An 18,774-nucleotide genomic window follows, 5' to 3' on the forward strand; every position below is an offset into this window, starting at 1 on the left:
CACCCGACCGAGACCAGCCTATTGTACACCGGCCTAACCCGACCCTTTAATGATTGTAGAATACCTATTTTACCCCCAAATTAAAAAGTAAAAACATGTTCACATTTTAAATAATGGTTATATTTGGTATCATTTATTAATTAATTGTCATTTTTTTGGGCTTGCATGAGTGGGCCGGAATATAAAAGCACATTTTAAAGAGGGCCCGTTTAAAAACCGGTTAAAGCCCGTTTAACATTAAACATGTCCGTAGCCCGGTTAAGGCCCGACTAAAGCTCGATTAAGGTGGCTCGATTATAGCCCGAGGCCGATCGACCGAATATAAAGTGTACCATGCCCTCAATAACTAAACCCGATTAGTTAAATGGGAGGACACAGTGTAACCTTTGAAAATCTTCAAGCCTGATTAAGCCCGATCGAAACCAAACCGGCCCGATCGATTGACACCCCTGACTATACCCTCATGATTCGCGCGTATCAACTAGGATATGGCGGTAAACAGATATATTGATCTTTTAGCTTGTGATAGACAGTCAAATAACTCAATATTGACCACGCCAGATACTCAGCTCCATTTGGCGCCAAACATTTACCTGGGAATTTTCCCTCGTCTGGCGCGAGAAATAAAACGGGAAAGTCGAATTCAAAAGTTAAAATACATATTCCCAACTTCCCGCCTTCACTCCTTTATCTACGTTTCTCTCTATATCTCGTTTCGTCTATAACTATAATGCAGCTGTTCCTTCCAAAGCAATAAGTAGACTCAAGAGTCAGAGCTCTTCTAGTCAGGCTAGGGAAAATGGATCTCTCAGACATTGCGCGGAAGCTAGGGCTTTCAGATGCCAAACTCTTAATCCGTAAGGCCGAAGAGCTTCGGCGTCTCAGCGATGTTCAATTTGATTCGTCCATCATCGGAGTCGTAAGCATCTTCCGTCTTCGTCTTGATTGTTTCTCAGTCGTTTAGAGTTAGCATTTGATTTGGTTATGTTATCAATTGCAGGGAGAGATTTGTAAAGCAGTGATTTGCTTGGAAATTGTTGCTACGAGGTGCTCTATTTATCCAATCTGTTGATGTTGTGTTATTTCATGGTTTTTTTTCCCTATAAATATAAGTTTTCTGAATTGTGTGCTCATTTTCTTTGATTGCATTTGATCGGTCCAGGGCGCAGGTTTTATTCGATCGTCAGGCTGCGATTAGGTTGAGTGGGATGTCGGAGAAGGCATATAACAGGTCATTCAATGCGATGCAGAATGGGCTCGGTGTCAAGTGAGTGCTGATGTTCTTCATCTCTTTTACTCGTGAATTCTATCTACTGCAATGTAATTGAGCGTTTCAATTAAATGAATCACAATTGACACTATAGGACGAAGCTGGACACCAGAGAGTTGGGAATCCAATTTGGATGTGTTAGACTAATTCCTTTTGTGCAGAAGGGTTTGTCTCTGTAAGTTTCTTCATCTCCACTCTGTTGTGCTGTTGGAAATTTTCATTTTTTTTTTTTTTTTTTTTTTTTTTTTTTCCTTGTAGATTTGATCTTGAAAAATTCATCATGAAAATCTCATGCACCTGTAATAACAAAAAAATTTAGTGTTTGTCTACTTAAATCTGTCAGTGAGTGAATAACATCCCGATAAAACTGAAGGGGTTTCTTACATTTAATGGACAAGACGAGATCCCTGAAATGGATTATCGTAGTGTTTCACTTGAGTTTAATAAATGCCTATTTTGATTCATCTTATTGTTCTATCAATAATTTCCGCGTTTCAGTTTGATGATTGGTTAGCTGCACTATCACTTTTGAGTAGAAGAGTTCAGGATTCATAGCTGGTTTTTAACCTATTCATGGTTACTTGGTATATCTACCATGTGCTCGATAAAATGTGTGTATATACCACAGTCAAGTAACTTGTAAGGACGTTCTGATCTCTACTATGTGCTCGACAAAATGTGCATACAGAAGTGGTATTTTAATGCGCAAATCTGCTATTCTTGAAATGCAAATGCAGGCAAGTTGGGGATTCCCCCTCTCCTTTTGAAAGGTCCATGGCTTCCAAGTCAGCCTTTGTTTCTTTATTTCTGAACAATCCAGCCTAATTGGGTGCATTTTGTTAACAGCACAAGCATGTTGATTTAGTTATCAAGGTCATTCGAGAGTATAGGAACAGAAATTATCCGTGACAAAACATCATTTGGATGGTCTGGATGGGCAAGCATGGATTAGATAGCTAAATCAGATTAACTTGTATTGTGATGTTGTTTTTCAGCTACAAGGAGCGATTTCTCAGTGCATTACCAGTTTCTCGGCGGGCAAGCGCAGACTTCACTCGGCCTGTATTTACAGCTGTTGCTTTCTATCTGTGTGCAAAAAGACATAGGGTATCACTCTCTCTCTCTCTCTCTCTCCCCCCCCCCCCCTCCAGGCTGCACAACTAAATTATCGTGGCTTGGAAGTCACTTGTTAAGCAACAAATTTTGTTATTGCTTCTTGTGTTGTATTTTTTTTTTTTTTTTTCAAAAAAATTTAAGGTGGCTGAGTCTTTTTACACACACACACACCAAGGGGTGGGGGGTGGGTCTTACTGGATTAGTTTGTTTTCTCATATTGGATGCTTACTTTATTCACAGCTTAAAGTAGACAAGTTGAAGTTGATTGAGCTCTGTGGCACATCAGAGTCTGAGTTCACTAGTGTAAGAAATTATGTCTTTAGTGGTTCAATTTTGTTTGTTTTAGTTATCTTCCTCTTTTTAATATGGTATATATGGAACTAAAATTGTAGGTCTCTACCTCTATGAAAGATCTTTGCTTTGATGTTTTTGGGATCTCAAAGGAAAAGAAAGACCCAAAATCTGTGAAAGGGAACAGAGGTATATACACCTGACATTTAGCATGCTGGTTGCTGGTCTCCCAAACTGTTCCCTATTTATCATTTATTTTACTTTACCATAAGACCATTGCTTTGACATTGGCCTGATGCACGCCATGATTGTTGGTGAGCATCAAACATCCTATCTGATCTTAGCCAATCTGTTGAAACTGTTTCACAAACAGAACTGCTGGATGCTTTACCTGGCAAGAGGAGACATGAAGATGATGAGGATGAATCTGGGGAGTCATCTGTTGATGATGAAGATGGACTAGAGGTGCTACGAATATTTAATCTATATTATTTGTGTCTATTTGCAAGTAGCATGGTACACAACTGTTTAGTGCAAATGATTGATGTATGCACATGGAATTATACCTTCTAACACCTGATGGTTTTTTGCCTATAGCAAATTACTTTATTATCTCACATGAATTTGACTTGGTTTTCCATTGCATATGATGCTTTATCTCTTAGCCAAATGACACACAATAGCTTCTTGTTTCCTAGATTCATTCAATGTTTTGTGGATTAGTATTGACCTCAGCCTGTACCCATTGACTATCAATTATGGAGTCTGCAGAAAATTATGTCTTGCAGAGCTTTGCATGCTTGTTCCATGTGTGGGCATTTCGGGATTTGATTTCTAGTCAAACCAGTTTGGTTTTATCATTTCTGCTCTAGGGGAATTTGATTGAATATAAATGTTAGTGCCTCAGTTTTACCTTGAAGGTGTTTAATTCTAAAAATTAAAGCTCATGCTTTTCGGCAAAGGATAATGATGAATTTTAGCAGTGGGAGTTATCTGACAAGGCCACACTATAGTTTGCAAAAGTTTCTCCTGGAATCTGCATATGAGATAAACCATCCAGAAGAGTTTGGTGTACTTTCACTAGTTTGCTGCCCCATCTGCCCCCGCCCCTCTCCATCAGTCACTGCCATAGTGAGCAATGTCATAAATAATTCGGCAAATTTGTTATTAGAGTATAATTTAGACAGTATAGATTTTTAAGATCCCTTGAATAAAAGGGTCTTAATTGTCTGCTGCAACTTTAGTATCCATTTCTTCACAGCACCTATAGAGTAAGGAATATTTTGGGTCATTGAAAGTGGACAAGAGCAATACAGAATTGCAGTATTTACAACTTCCAATATTGGATAGTGGCAATTGTTAATGTCTACCCTTCAGATTGAATTTGAATTATTTATTATTATTTTTTCAAAGCTATTTTGTTGATTGGTATTGGATTCTAATGACAAGAAATATATTTTGCAGCTTCCAAGTTACAAGAGGCATAAAAAAATGGAAAAGCTTGCTTATGAGGAGTGGAGGTCCTCAGTCCTTGTATCCAACAAGCATAGTAACACAGAAGGTTTGTGTTTGGTTATATTTTATTAGTTTCTTTACACATTCCTCTGATCTGCTATCTGATGACTGCATCCTCTTCTGATACTTCTTATCCAGTACCTCTCAAGCAGAAGAAGCAAGCTCGGCTCAACTTCACTAAGAAAGTTCCTGAGGGGATCAGGTCAGAAGCTTAATAAATGGCATGCATCCCCTTTGTTATGCCAAGTTCTTGGGTGACTTTTTGCCTTGAGATTCTGAAACATAGTATCATAGGAAATCAATATATTGTACTTTCATATCTATTTATTGTTAGTTTGATTCCTAATCTCATGATTGACGTCAATTCAATATAATAAAAAAAAAATATTTACCATTTATTTCAACAATACTCTTGAACGTAGTTTCATTCCACCCTCCACCCCCCCCCCCCCCCAAAAAAAAAAAAAAAACTCCTTTTGACAGAATGTATCATATTGATGACAATGGATGAATGAGAGCACTGCATATTCTGGATGTTCTTGCTTTAGTTGTCATTGTCACTGTAGAAGTGAAGGTTACATTTTGAGATGTGTTTAAGAGTAGTTTAACTAAAAGAACTGTACATTCTTGTCTTCTGAGAATGACATGTGGCAAATTACTGGGTTTACAGATTTACATAGAAGCTTGTGGCTCTATTGTTTGCTTTGTATACATATGTAAAAAAGTATCCTATATTTTCCCCTTTGATCAAGGATCAAATAATTGGTATTCATAGGTATTTCAACAATTCATTAAAGGGACACCAATGGTATATTAATAAGCTGGAAAAATTAAAGATATGGAAGGGTGCATTTTGAAATGTATGCAAATATGTAGATAAATGTATAGTTCCTTTGCCTTTGGTAAAATTTTAGTTCCTTTTTCAATGAATATTCCAGTTTTCTTCCAGGGGAAACATCAATGAAAAGATAGGGTGGAAAGTAAGATAATTGCAGTTCTAGTTCTTTGATGGTTGCTATGAAAATTGGAGTTGGAAGCCAAGAATGCTTGAGAAAGTGAATTTGGTTTACATTGAGGCATCCTACCTTCCTCCGAAGATTGTGCTGAAAAGATTAAATGTTGAAACCCCGCCAGCTATTGGGTTGCTAAAATTGAAGGTGAATGGTGACTCCGACTGAGATCTGGAAATATAAGGAGTGTTGGTCTAGTGCAAGATTCTCTTGTAAAGAAGCTATTTTATTTCTTTCTCGGTTGTGGTTTGGAGCTAATGCTGTGGTGGATGTGAATGTAGATATACATAATTTTTTATACTTCAGAGAAGGCCAATGCCATGCAATCCTTAGGTCATTTAAACTCTTGATACTGCTCTATGGAACATTCATATAAAGATTCTGAAAGACATTAGACTTCTGTTGTACATGAGGAAAGTATTTTTCAAATATTATTTGGTCTAATTAATATCTTGTTTCCTAGGGTTAGCACAATTATAACTTACATATTGGCCGTGTCTAATTCAGTATGTAGGGTTTGGTAAGTTTAACATTGACAAGTAATCTATGCATGTACACTTAAGCTCTGACTATACAGTGTACATGTCACTAATGTCGGCAGAAACAAGATTCAGGTATCCTATTCTCAGTAATGGTCAACCCGAACATCTTTGAATTCCTCATAGTGTTGGCCCCACACGCAATTAAAGAAGGATAAATCTTTCCATACATCTTCAACCTTTACTTTTCCTTTAAAAATTCTTCTCTCCTTCCACATTGACCAGCAGATTGCATATTCTGCTGTACAAGTCTCCTTGTCTACCAACTGCTGGATATGCCCAATTTAGTATGTCTTTAATTAGTATTGGGATATATCACCTATGTTGTCCAGAGTCTCCAGACTCCAAACAGTTCTAAGAAAATCCATGTGTCAGAAGAAAGTATCCCAGGCCGACCTCTCCCTCCCCCGGCTAAAAAGAAAAAGGAAAAAGAAGTGCATCTACTCACTAGATGAATTGCTGTGCTCTTAGATTATCCAATTGTAAGCACCTTGTCCAATGCCAAGGGCCAAGAACAAACCAAAAGCCTCTGAAAATCTTAAGAGACATCTCCTTGCCCAAGTCTTTAAGAATCATTTGGGTTGAGAAGATTCTTTTATCTGTGAATAAGTGGGGTATTTTCTAAATATGCTTAAAATGATACATTAGATATTTCATTTTATAGGAAAATAATAAAGTGGTGATAATTGAGTATGTTAGGTTCATGTTGAGTTGTCCTGGATGGTTATATAGTTTAGGAGAGTTTTCCTTCTCCCATAGTGAAAGAAACACCCACCCATCTAGGGTCATTATGACTCCTTTTCGTTAGAGGTTTGAAATACCGTCCACTTGTTCCTTGTCACCCATCCAAGGCCAGTGATGGCCATTAGTGAAGGAATTCCTCCTTAACTGTTTTTTAAAACCTTGGTTTGTTTAGTTTTTGTATTAATATAAAATGCTCTCTTGACTAATTGGTAATAGCAAATGCTTTATAATGCTCTGTACTTAAGAGTATAATGTGGCTTTAGAAAAATCTGAGAATTTGAGCCCAAACGAAGAACATGCCAACTATTCTTTTGGATAAGAGAAATTCCAAGATCACTCTGGAGAACCCTCCAGGTTATGGAAATCTTTAATCTTTTTGTAATTAAGTGTACAAATTTTATATATGCCTACTAATGAGGATAAAAGTAGGAAGTTGGATTGTAGAGGTTACTACATTTTTCCCTTTGCTCAAGAGAGGTTATTTAATTATCAAATATTTTCAATATCTCACTTTGTTATCTTTTTATCCTTTCCGTATTGGGTTTTAGTTTTGCAGGTCCTAGATTCCCATTTGACATGCCAAACTTTCTCAGCCAAAATGTATAACATATAAATAATGATTCGACGATCCAATCCAATTAAAATGGACGCTAATCTCAACTGTTGAAGCTTTTTGGATGGTGGGATTTCATTGTGCACCAATTCAAATTAAAAAACTGTTGCTTATTTTTCATTGTGCACTAATCTCAAGTGAAACCTTGGTTATTTTGAAAGTGCTTAGTTAGGTTTTCATGATTCGAGGATCCAATCCAATTAAATGGACATTAATCTCAACCGTCGAAGCTTTTTTGGATGGTACAATTTCATTGTGCACCAATTGCACATTAAAAGAATTTCACTGTGCACTAATCTCAAGTGAAAGCTAGGTTGGTTATTTTGAAGTGCTTAGTTAGGTTTTCAAGCAAACTAGCTTGTTTAAGGCTAAAAATAACTGGGAGTAGAGTTTAGTTGTGGAATGATCTAACATCCTCTCTGTCACCCCCTATATTGAATAATTGCCACATAATACTTTGTATGCGACATGATACTTTCTATAGGGTTTGAACTTAGTGGACATGTTATCCACATTATTATTTATCCATAATTAAATTTTCAAATCGATCTAACGTCCTTGTGTTATTGTTGGATTTTTGTCCATCAAATTGCTTAATAAAATGTTTATTTATGTTGATGATTGCATAATATTAAAGGGGTTTTGGTTGTCCATAGGTCCTAACATAGAGTTTTTCACATCTAAGGACGTAATTGAGCAATTTGTTTTACATGGTGGTATGTACACGGACTGGCTTCGTTTGCCTATGGTGAAAGAATGAGAAATACAGGTAAAGGAAGAAGAACAACTTAATAGAGGAAGTCGACCTCGTCTCTCGAAAGAGAATATTTAAAGAAAATAATAATCATACCCATTTCTCCCATTACATATCTTTAAATAATATGTACTAAATAGCCGTTGTAACTATAGCTATAACTACTCCCTACCCCACTTCCCCCACTACAACATGATAAAAGAAACCACTCAAACTATTACTCAACTGCTACTGAAAACTACCCATTACTCCATATTGGATAACCACCCAAAATATCCCATGCCTTCCTACGTGGCACCATGACCACCCAAACACCAAACACTCCCATGCTTCTTACGTACAACCCATGCATAGCTCATGCGTGTGGGTCTACAACAATTCCTCCCCTCTTAAGAGGGACCTCATCCTCAAGGGCATACATTGGGAACTGCCTCTACATGAATTTGACGTCTTCCCATGTAGCGTTTGCTGGTGATAGCCCTTGCTAGTGGACTGAAACCTGTGTGTGATGCTTATGAACTCTTGTGTCGAGGATGGCTTGCGGTTGGGGACCAAGGGTACCTTCGTCCTCCTGGATAGTGGGTAATTCAGTTTGCACGGCCTTTGAATCACCTATCTTTCTCTTCAAAAGAGACACGTGGAAGACAGGATGAATTTTGGACTCGGGCGGTAAGGCGAGCTTGTATGCGATAGCTTCGATACTTTGTAGAATTTGAAATGGACCATAATACCAGGGGGAGAGTTTCTTGATGCGCTTAATGGATAATGTCACTTGACGATACGGCTGCAACCTGAGGTATACCCAATCTCCTATAGCAAACTCTCGATCACGGTGGTGTTGATCGTAGATACGCTTCATATGATTCTGCGCTTCGAAAAGTAGGAGTCGCAACTCCTTGATCTTTTGATCGCGGTGGAAAAGCTCTTGTTCTACTGCCTCCACCGTTGTTGTCCCGGGAACATACGTTAAGAGTGTAGGACGGGAGCGACCATAAACAATGTCAAATGGGGTGGTACGAATGGCGGAATGCCAACTCGTATTGTAACAGTATTCAACCCAAGTTACCCATTAACCCCACTCCTTGGGATGTGATCCAGTGAAGCAGCGCAAGTACATCTCCAGTGTTCGATTTACCACCTCGCTTTGTCCATATGTTTGAGGGTGGTACGCCGAGCTAAAATTGAATTTCACACCGTTGAGTTGGAATAACTCGATCCAAAATTTACTTATAAAGGCTGGGTCTTGATCACATACTATGGTTTTGGGTAAACCATGAAGCTTGAAGACGTTGTCGAAGAAGATTTGCGCGACCCCAGTAGCGGTGTAGGGATGAGATAATGGGACGAAGTGTGCGTATTTGGATATACGATCAACAACTACGAAAATAGTTGTTTTTCCCTTGTAATTAGGAAGACCATCCACGAAATCCATGGATATATCTTCCCAGATGCGCTCGGGGATAGGCAACGGTTGAAGTAATCCTGTAGGAGACAGTTGTTCACTCTTGTGACGTTGACATGTGTCGCACTGAGCAATCTTTTGTTGGATGGACTTCCGCATTCCATTCCAAAAGAAGGTAGTTTTCAACCGTTGGAAGGTCTTTTGATATTCTTCGTGAGTGGCTCCATGAAATTCGCCAATTATCAAGTCAATCAAAGGGGAGTATATGGGTAAGTAAATGCAATTTTTAAAATAAATAACTCCCTCATTGAGTTGCCACGGCCCTATGGGCTCTCCCTCCTTGATACGTTGGGCCAAAGATTGCAAATCAAGATTAGTCTCAACTTCTTCCTTGATTTTCGCAAGCCACTCTGCAAGAGGAGAGGGTATTGCTGCTAATTTATAGTCAATTTCTCCTTCTCTTTCCACCTCGTTTCGCCTCGAGAGTGTATCAGCTGCCACGTTCTCCCTTCCTTTTTTGTACTCCACAATGAAGTCATAACTCATTAATTTGTAGAGCCACTGTTGTTGAGCTGGCGATGAAATCTTTTGACTCCACAAGTACTGTAAGCTCTTGTGATCTGTACAGACCAAGAATTGACATCCCACCAAATAACAGTGCCACTTTTGTACCGCTACGACTAGCACTAAGATCTCCTTCTCATAGGTAGAAAGTAAGAGGTTCCTTCCTTGTAGTGCCTTGAAAAATACAGTTGGACGTTCTTGCATGAGTACAGTTCCTAATCCCGTTCCACTGGCATCACACTCAATAATAAATCGCTGGGAAAAATCGGGAAGGGCTAGTACTGGGGCCCGAGTCATTGCCTCTTTAAGTTTTGAAACGCCTTATCTGCAGCAAGAGTTCATTCGAATTGATTTTTCTTTAGCATGTTGGTGAGGGGCCTTGCAATTGTATTATAATCTTTGATGAATTTTCGATAATACCCCGTCAACCCAAGGAACCCGCGCATGGCCTTAACTGACTTTGGTTTTGGCCATATAGTCATTGTCGCCACCTTATCTGGATCGACTGCCACTCCTTCAGTAGAAATAATATGACCCAAGTAGTATACCTGTTGTTGTCCAAATTGACACTTTTCCTTTTTTACAAACAACTAGTTAGCCTTAAGAATAGCTAAGGTTGTTTTGAGATGCACTAAATGCTCCTCCCACGTGGCATTGAAGATAAGGATATCATCAAAGAAAACTAAAATGAACTTTTGCAAGTAATCTTGAAATACTTGATTCATCAGGGATTGAAATGTTGATGGAGCATTGGTGAGAACGAATGGCATCACTAGGAACTCATAGTGCCCGTGATGGGTTCTGAATGCAGTTTTCTCTGTATCCTCCGGTACCACTCGGATCTGATGGTACCCAGATCGCAAATCCAACTTGGAAAAATATCGTGCACCTTTGAGTTCGTCTAGGAGCTCATCGATTAAGGGTATGGGAAACTTGTCTTTGACTGTCATTTTGTTGAGAGCTCGGTAATCTGCACACATTCTCGATGAACCGTCCCATTTTTTGACAAGAATTACAGGAGAAGAATATGGGCTGTTGCTAGGGCGTATGATTCCAGATTGTAGCATTTCGACTATGATATGCTCTATCTCCTCCTTTTGGTAATGCGGGTAACGATAAGATTTCACACAAGTAGGGACACTATCAGCCTTCAATGGGATGCGGTGATCATGCATCCTAGGTGGTGGTAAGCCGTCAGGTGTTGCAAATACTTCTTGGAACTTGTTTAGGAGAGTTTGTAGCTAAATAGGAGTCTCTCCTACTTCGGACTTCGAGTTCGGACCTATGAAGGAATATAGTTGGAGTAAAACTCCATGTGGCTTCTTATGTGCAACTTTGTTGGGGCTTCTCATGAAGTCATCTTTGGAAGAAGTCAAACCTTTCAAAACCACATTTCTTCTTTCCAACATAAACTCCATTGTGAGATTAGAAAAATCCCATGTGATGGGACCAAGTGTCCGCAACCAATGAGCTCCCAACACTATCTCATAACAGAAAAGTGATAGGAGGAGGAGATCGACTGTTATCGAGACTCTTTGAAGTGAGATGGTTACATTAGAACACCTTCCCGAGCTGGTCACCTTATCTCCTGATGCCACCATCATTTCAAAACACCCCTTATCCGTAGCTACTAATCCCAGTTTTTTTTATAATTTTATCACTCACAAAATTGTGAGTGCTTCCAGAGTCGATCAAAACCATGACAGATGTTTGATTGACACTCCCCATAACCCGCATGGTTTCCGGGGCTCTCCCTCCGCAAATCGCATGGAGTGAGATTCTAGGTAGGTCGGGATTTGTAGCCAATGTTTCTTCTATGGGTTCATCTCCCAACACCTCATCTTCTTCTTCTTCTTCTTCTTCTTCATAGCCTTCTATCAAGAACAGTCGCTTACAACGGTGGCCAGGAACAAATTTCTCATTGCAATTGTAACATAATCCCTTTGCCATGCGCTCTTATATCTTCGAATTATTCAACCGCTTGATCGGTAAAGAATCACCTCCCCCCGTATTTTTCTTGTTATTAAGGGTTGTTCTCTTACCATCAAATGAAGGAACACCTCGTCACTGGCTAAAGTTTCACCCCTCATATAGTCTTGCTAAGCCTATGTCTACGGAGAGAGTGGTGGGTCGACTGGCAAGAACATCAGCCTTAATTTGATCCTTTAGTCCACTAATGAAGAAACTGACTTGCCGTTGTGGTGTGAGGGATCCCAATTTGGAGAGTAGCCTCTCAAAACGGGATTGATAATCATGAACCATTCCATGTTGCTGTAGTTTTGCAAGCTCTCCAAAAATGTCTTGAAATGGTGTTGGCCCAAACCGAGTGTGCAACCCTTCACAAAAAGTAAGCCAAGTCATCATCTCCTGATCTTGCTTGAAAATTTGAAACCATAATTCGGCATCTCCTTCCAAATGGAAAGAGGCCAAGGCTACCTGCTTGTCCATTGGCGTCTGATGGAAGTCAAAAAATTGCTCGGCACAACACGTCCAACTGGTTGTGTCTTCCTCCCTATTGTATCATGGGAAGTCTAACTTAACCAATTTGGGAGTAAAGGTTTGTTGTAAGTTGATAGAATGTTACGTTGAGTTACCGTTGGGTGGTCGTGTACTGTGGTGTGTGGGTGTGGTTCTGGAATTCTCACATACTTCATTTTGACTAGGAGGATGAGAGTTGCTAAATTTCTCAAAGAGATCATTAAGCCTCGAAATGATCTGTTGTTGCTCTTGAAGGATGTTTTGTTGCCCTTCGTTGAAAGAATTCACATCTCCTTCTAACCTCTCTACCCATTGATCCATTTCTCGGCTCTAATACCAAGCTGGTACGTACATAGACTGGCTTCGTTTGCCTATGGTGAAAGAACAAGAAATACAGGTAAAGGAAGAAGAACAACTTAATAGAGGAAGTCGACCTCGTCTCTCGAAAGAGAATATTTAAGGAAAATAATAATCATACCCATTTCTCCCATTACATATCTTTAAATAATATGTACTAAATAGCCGTTGTAACTACGGCTATAACTACTCGCTACCCCACTTCCCCCACTACAACATGATAAATGAAACCACTCAAACTACTACTCAACTGCTACTGAAAACTACCCATTACTCTATACTGGATAACCACCCAAAATATCCCATGCCTTCCTACATGGCACCATAACCACCCAAACACCAAACACTCCCATGCCTCTTACGTACAACCCATGCATAGCTCATGCGTGTGGGTCTGCAACACATGGTTGGCACAATGTGTGCTTTCAAGAATTTTATTTCGAGACTTAAGTGTGAGTGTGAATACTTTGGGTCCATGGCGCCAAGCTTATTAAGTTGGGATAATTCTTAGTTTGTTGTTATTGTTGTTGTACTCAAGTGTGAGTGTGCATACTTTGAGTCCATTTAATTGGATTACAATGCAAATCTTTAATCGACTATTTGTCAATTGTTTGAAAAATAAGATTCTTGTTGGTAGCTTATGATTGATCCCCATATCTGAGATGTCCTTATCATGTTGGGATCTGAATCAGAAGAGTTGGTGACCATGGAGAACTCTTCCACTTTATTTGAATCTGTACTGGAAATATCAGACGATTTGGAGGTCTAACTATCTTCCCACTGCGTCGAGGCTCCAAGGGAGTTTCCATCGGAGGTGGTAAGTATGTGGTAGGTTTTACGGGAACAATCTTAGCGCTTTGGTTATCCAACTCTTGGATGACCACTGAATTAGATTTGGGGATGATATAATCATTCTTAAGGAAGGTTGCATGTTTACTAATACACTTTTTGTTCCACAAAGTTATAGAAATGGTACCTTTGAGATACCTTAAGAAATGATATCAGTCAATTATGGATTCTAGCTTGACTGCTTGTTGTCATTTTACATGTACAATGCAATCCTATATCCTTAAATGTTGTAGGCTAGGCTTTCACCCAGTCACAACTCATAATGAGTCTTAAGCACATACTTGCTCAGAATCTTATTCAACATAGATTGAAACATGTCATATAGAGTTCAGTTTTTTCTCTTTGAAACAACGTTTGTTGTAGTGTTCTAGGTGTGCTTAGCTGAGATAAGATACCCTTCTCATGTAGGTGCTTCTCAAATTTCTCAGACATGTATTCACCACCTCAATCCAATCTAAGGTATCTAATACGTTTACCTAATTGGTTCTCAACCACGGTTTGGAACTCTTTGACCTTTCAAAGGTTTTTGATTTCCGATGCATTAGGTAAATATATCCATATCGTAAAGTTATTGGTAAATGTGATGAAACAATAATATACATGCCTATCCACATATATCCAAGTTGATGAGATTCAATGCACCTTTGGTTCTATCTGCCTTTTTTAGGGAAGGGATTCTTGGTCATTTTGCCCTATAGATATGATGCACAAGTTGGATAAGGTCTACACGACTACCGATATGCCGTAGCCTAAGATGCCGGAGATAGGTTCAGTTTTTTGGAGAATGCTTTTGTTTTGTTATGCTAACAATGGTATTAGAATTGTTAACTTCATTCAAGACAGATTTTAAGAAATACACGCTATTCATTCTATATCCAGAGTCAACAAACTTGCCTTTAAAAGAAAGGATCAAATCATTATTAAATGAAGATGAAAATCACTCCCCTCCCCTGAACTATGGCGAAATATCAACTTGTCCCTATAATTTTCCAAAAATATCCCTCACCTCCCCTTAAACACAAAGATTCTATCAATGTTCCCAGCCGTTTAAAATTGCTGTTAAGTTAGTTAGATTTTTCTCATAATACCTAATCTACCCTCTTAAATGTAAAATGGTTGTTTCTTCTTCTTCTTGTTAAGCTTAGAAGACTGAGAAGCCTTTCAAGTAACTAGAGCCACTACTTTGTTCTTTTTTTAGTATAACTTTTGCTTGTGTCAGCATATTGGTTAACTCAGATATATTGTTTATTTCCACCTTGTTCATGTGGAAATTCATGATGAATAAACCCATAAGCATCAAGCAGGGAGGCAAAGATGATCTCAATCTTGAACTGAAAATCAAAGATTGGAACCGATCTTCTAATTCTTGGAAGTATTTGTTTATCTTCATCATGTGGTCCACTTCCAGGGTAGATGTGGCCTCAATCATCCTACCAGAAAACAATGCAGAGGAGATCTTCTAGCATGCAAGATGATCTTGCTTCCTGAATGTCTTCAAATGTTTCATAATATCTCTTGTCGTTTCAAAGTCATCACATGTGCTTTGAAAGTTCTTGTCCGTAGAATTGAGGATATGACTAATAGCAAGGCATCATTTTCCTTTTTTGGTAGAAATATAAATACAATAGTGAATGCCTCTCAAGTATTGAAAATTAACTATCGAAAATCCCCATTATAAACAAAATGACGACAAACCAAATCGGGAATCTTAATGGTTCAAGGTTTAATACAATTAAGTTCCCAGAATTGAATTTTCTCACCAGACTCCATTGGAATCTTGATGGGTCAATGTTCAACACAATTAAGTACCGAAAATTATATTTTTGTACCAGACTCTGTTGGAGAAATATACAATATGGCAACGCTAGAACATAATGTTCACTTTTGCCAATAATAGTTGTGAACAATAACAATAAGAAAATGGACAATTGCACATCATTGAAATAATTACAGTCAGGGGAATTAGTTTTGGAGTGGGAAGATTTGACTTACCGAGTCCCTTGGCCTTGGCCAAAAAGTTTGGCACGAGCATTGAAGACATCTGGGGAGCACCTCAACTGCCAAGGGTTCCCTCTCTCTCCCGCAATTCCGAAGAGCTGTTCACAGCTTGGGAACCTGTACTATTAAGGGAGGGATGTTCAGTACTGATTCTTACAGTACTGTTTGGAAAGTCGATAAACTAATTCCTATTGATGTTTATTTGCTGGGCTGCCCACTTAAACCAGAGGTAGTTTTTGATGCTATAATAGAACTTCATAAGAAGGTATATTGAGAAATCTATAAAGATAGAATTGGGCCTCAACATAACTTCTTGGTTGGCTTCAAGCTCTTTATGATCTTCCTCTCCATCCGCCACTTTGAGCTTCAATTCTCCCATGCCTGTCTTCAATGCTACATGCTCCCCTGACTTGGACAAAGGGGGTGGGGGTGGGGGTGGAGGTGGGAAGAAAGATCCTGATCTTCCTAGTGATGTGTGGGATGTGAATCATGTTGAGTTGTTACAGTTGGCTTGATCGGTCAAGCCTATGCTGACTGATCTACAAAAGGCCAAAGATGATCACTAGAAGGTACTCTGGCAAGAAGAAAGATTTTGATACGGATGATACAGTTGATGGTGCGGGTGAGAGTGTGGAATCTTAAGCACCATTTGATAACGTTGCTGCTATTTCTGTGTCTAGAAACAGTAGAAACGACTTTTCACGTTTCCAGAAACAAAAATGGATTTTTTGGTGTTTAATAAATCTGTGTCTCGAAATGTTTTTTGTAGTGGCTCTTTTTAGGTTTAAAGGATAAAAAACCTAATAGTATCATCGGATTCCCAAAAGGAAGAGAGTGTTTGGTTGCCTCTTTTTAGGTTTAAATAGTTGAGAGATTTATCATGCACAACAACCTTTCTTTTCTCTCAAATTCGTTTCTAGAAATGACGAAACAAGTCGAACTTGTTTTGTCAAAGTCGTTTTTAAAAGGCATAAATTTTGATTTATGTTTTTAGAAACAGGTGAATGAAACAACTTTGGGCCCATTTGATAACGTTTATGAAGTTTCTGTTTCAAGAAAAGGTAAAAACATAAATTTTCGTTTCTAGAAACAGAAACAAAATTGAAGGTGTTTGATAGTCATGTTTTAGAAGTCGATAGTAACCAGCGAAAAGAATGGCCACGAGTCGTTTCTAAAAACTGTGAAATAATTTCTATTTCTGAAAACAAGTGAAATGAAATAGTTTTATCAAATGCTTTTTGTTCTGTTTCTACAGTTTCTGGACACAGAAACAGCAGAAACGCGTTTCTTGAAACGTTATCAAATGAGGCCATCAAATGCTTTTAAGCTGTTTCTCCGTTTCTGGGAATAAGAAAACTTAAAAACGGTAGAAACGGAATGTTGTCAAATAGTGCCTCTCCATGCCTTCCTTGATCTGTCTATTCTTTGCAGAAAAAGAAAGCTCAGAAGACCTCATTACGTAAAGACCCGTAGAAGAAGCAATGGTAGCATCAGTAGTTTCACCACCACCATGAAGCATATACAAATGCCAACAAAGGAAGGAGCAAAGGTAGCCACTAGAAAGGCTGCATATTAGAATACATATCCATATCCAGTCCAAGATCGAAGAGAGCCTATAGGAGATTGATATTGAGATCGAGCAGTTTCCGAAAAAGGGGAACACATTATCTCGAGTACAGACACATAGAGCGGAGTTCAATTGGTTCCATTAGCTTCATATCCTCCACACCACAGGCGATAGAACTATACCGGACTATTCGGGATTGAGATCCTCTACAACATCATTTTTTGGCAGAGGCTGGCTACGATGTTGACACATGGCAGATGCTATATGTATGGTGGATCGACACCTATGTTGATTTAAAACTTGGTTTTGGAATTGAACCGGATCAACCAACGATCCTAGTTGGAGTTTCATATCTTCTTCTTTTCTCCCTTCTCTTCGAAATACCTTAGAGAGGGCTTGAAGAAGAAGACTTCTATATTTGCGATCATCTGATCCCAGTTGGTGAGGAACCCATCAGCTGGAACTCTGGCTTCTACCACTACATCCAAGATCTCCTACAACCCCACAACCCGATGGCTCGCCGCTCTTTGGAGCTCATGTACCATCGAAATTATCCCTGGCATCGAATCAAGCAACAACAACAAAGCCATGAGTGCCTCGTTCATCCGCACCTTCTCCTGTTCATCACTTTGGATAGCATCAACGGTCTTCTACCATTGGATGAGCTTCTGCAACTTGTCCACCACCGAATTGACGGTTTTGATCCTCTTGATCAGTGTCTGGACCATGTGTGCTTGGTAGGCCGATTGTATCTTCATGGCGGCTGTCGATTCTAGTGGTTGGAGAGAGGTCGGGAGATGGACATCGATCAGAATATGGATCTCGATGGGAATATCGATGGTTTTGGCCGATGACGGAGGGGCATTTTGGTCATCCTTGTTGTTGATGATCGTGTAGGTGACACTGGTATATGAGAAAGCGGAAGAGGAGAAGAATCGAACAGAAGAGAGAAAGGAGGAAGAACAAGAAGATATGAAACTCCAACCAGGATCGAAAATCTCTATGTTTTGGGGTTTTGGTCGACCCAGGTCAATTTCAAAGCCAAGTTTTAAACCAGAACAAGTGTTGATCCACCACATACATGGCAGCGGCCATGTGTCGATATCGTGGCTAGCCTCCGCCAACCTCTTCCAAAATATGGCGTTGTATAAGATCTCGATCCGACTATTCTAAGGGAAGGGGTAAGGCAGGTAGGCACTAACTATAGGGATCTGTGATTCAAACAAAAAATATTAGACACAATTAAATGTAAAATAATTCAATAGGATATCATAGAAATTATTATCGTCATCGTTGTTGTTATTATTGTTATTGTTATTGTTATTGCTGCTGCTCAAGACTCCGGAGATTATTCAACACAATTACTTGTTTTGCTACCACTAGAATTAAAACTAGAATTAAAATAGGAAATAATTTCTTTAGGGTGTTTTTTTTTTTGGTAAAATTTTATTTAGGGATTATGTTATCAAATTCTATATTACTATTATTAATCCCACCCAAAATAGGTAATTGAAGGAAGATTAGATATGAAACTACCGTTGGCAATCATACCGACTAAAGATTGTAGAGAGGCCTTTTAAGTCTTGAAGCAACATCAACGGTCAAATCCACCACACCTCCAAATTGCCACGTGGCAGAAAAGTCTTGAAAAGGGGACCTTTACGCCCCCACCAATAGTAACGATCACGAGGTTCAGACATTGCCAAG

At 39.0% G+C, this 18,774-nt stretch overlaps 1 protein-coding gene across 1 annotated transcript; it reads left to right on the top strand.

Moving 5' to 3' along the window:
- The first annotated feature begins 679 nt into the window (after window positions 1-679).
- Window positions 680-5,609, top strand: LOC122078468 (origin of replication complex subunit 6). Its single transcript, XM_042644451.1, has 11 exons — window positions 680-919; window positions 1,001-1,047; window positions 1,163-1,267; window positions 1,365-1,445; window positions 2,266-2,377; window positions 2,627-2,689; window positions 2,779-2,866; window positions 3,051-3,142; window positions 4,142-4,238; window positions 4,331-4,394; window positions 5,142-5,609. The coding sequence occupies exons 1-11, from the start codon at window positions 800-802 to the stop codon at window positions 5,179-5,181; spliced, it is 909 nt and encodes a 302-aa protein (XP_042500385.1). The 5' UTR covers window positions 680-799; the 3' UTR covers window positions 5,182-5,609.
- Window positions 5,610-18,774: the final 13,165 nt, after the last annotated feature.

Source organism: Macadamia integrifolia, chromosome 5 (genome assembly GCF_013358625.1).
Source record: "Macadamia integrifolia cultivar HAES 741 chromosome 5, SCU_Mint_v3, whole genome shotgun sequence".
NCBI classification, from domain to species: Eukaryota; Viridiplantae; Streptophyta; class Magnoliopsida; order Proteales; family Proteaceae; genus Macadamia; species Macadamia integrifolia.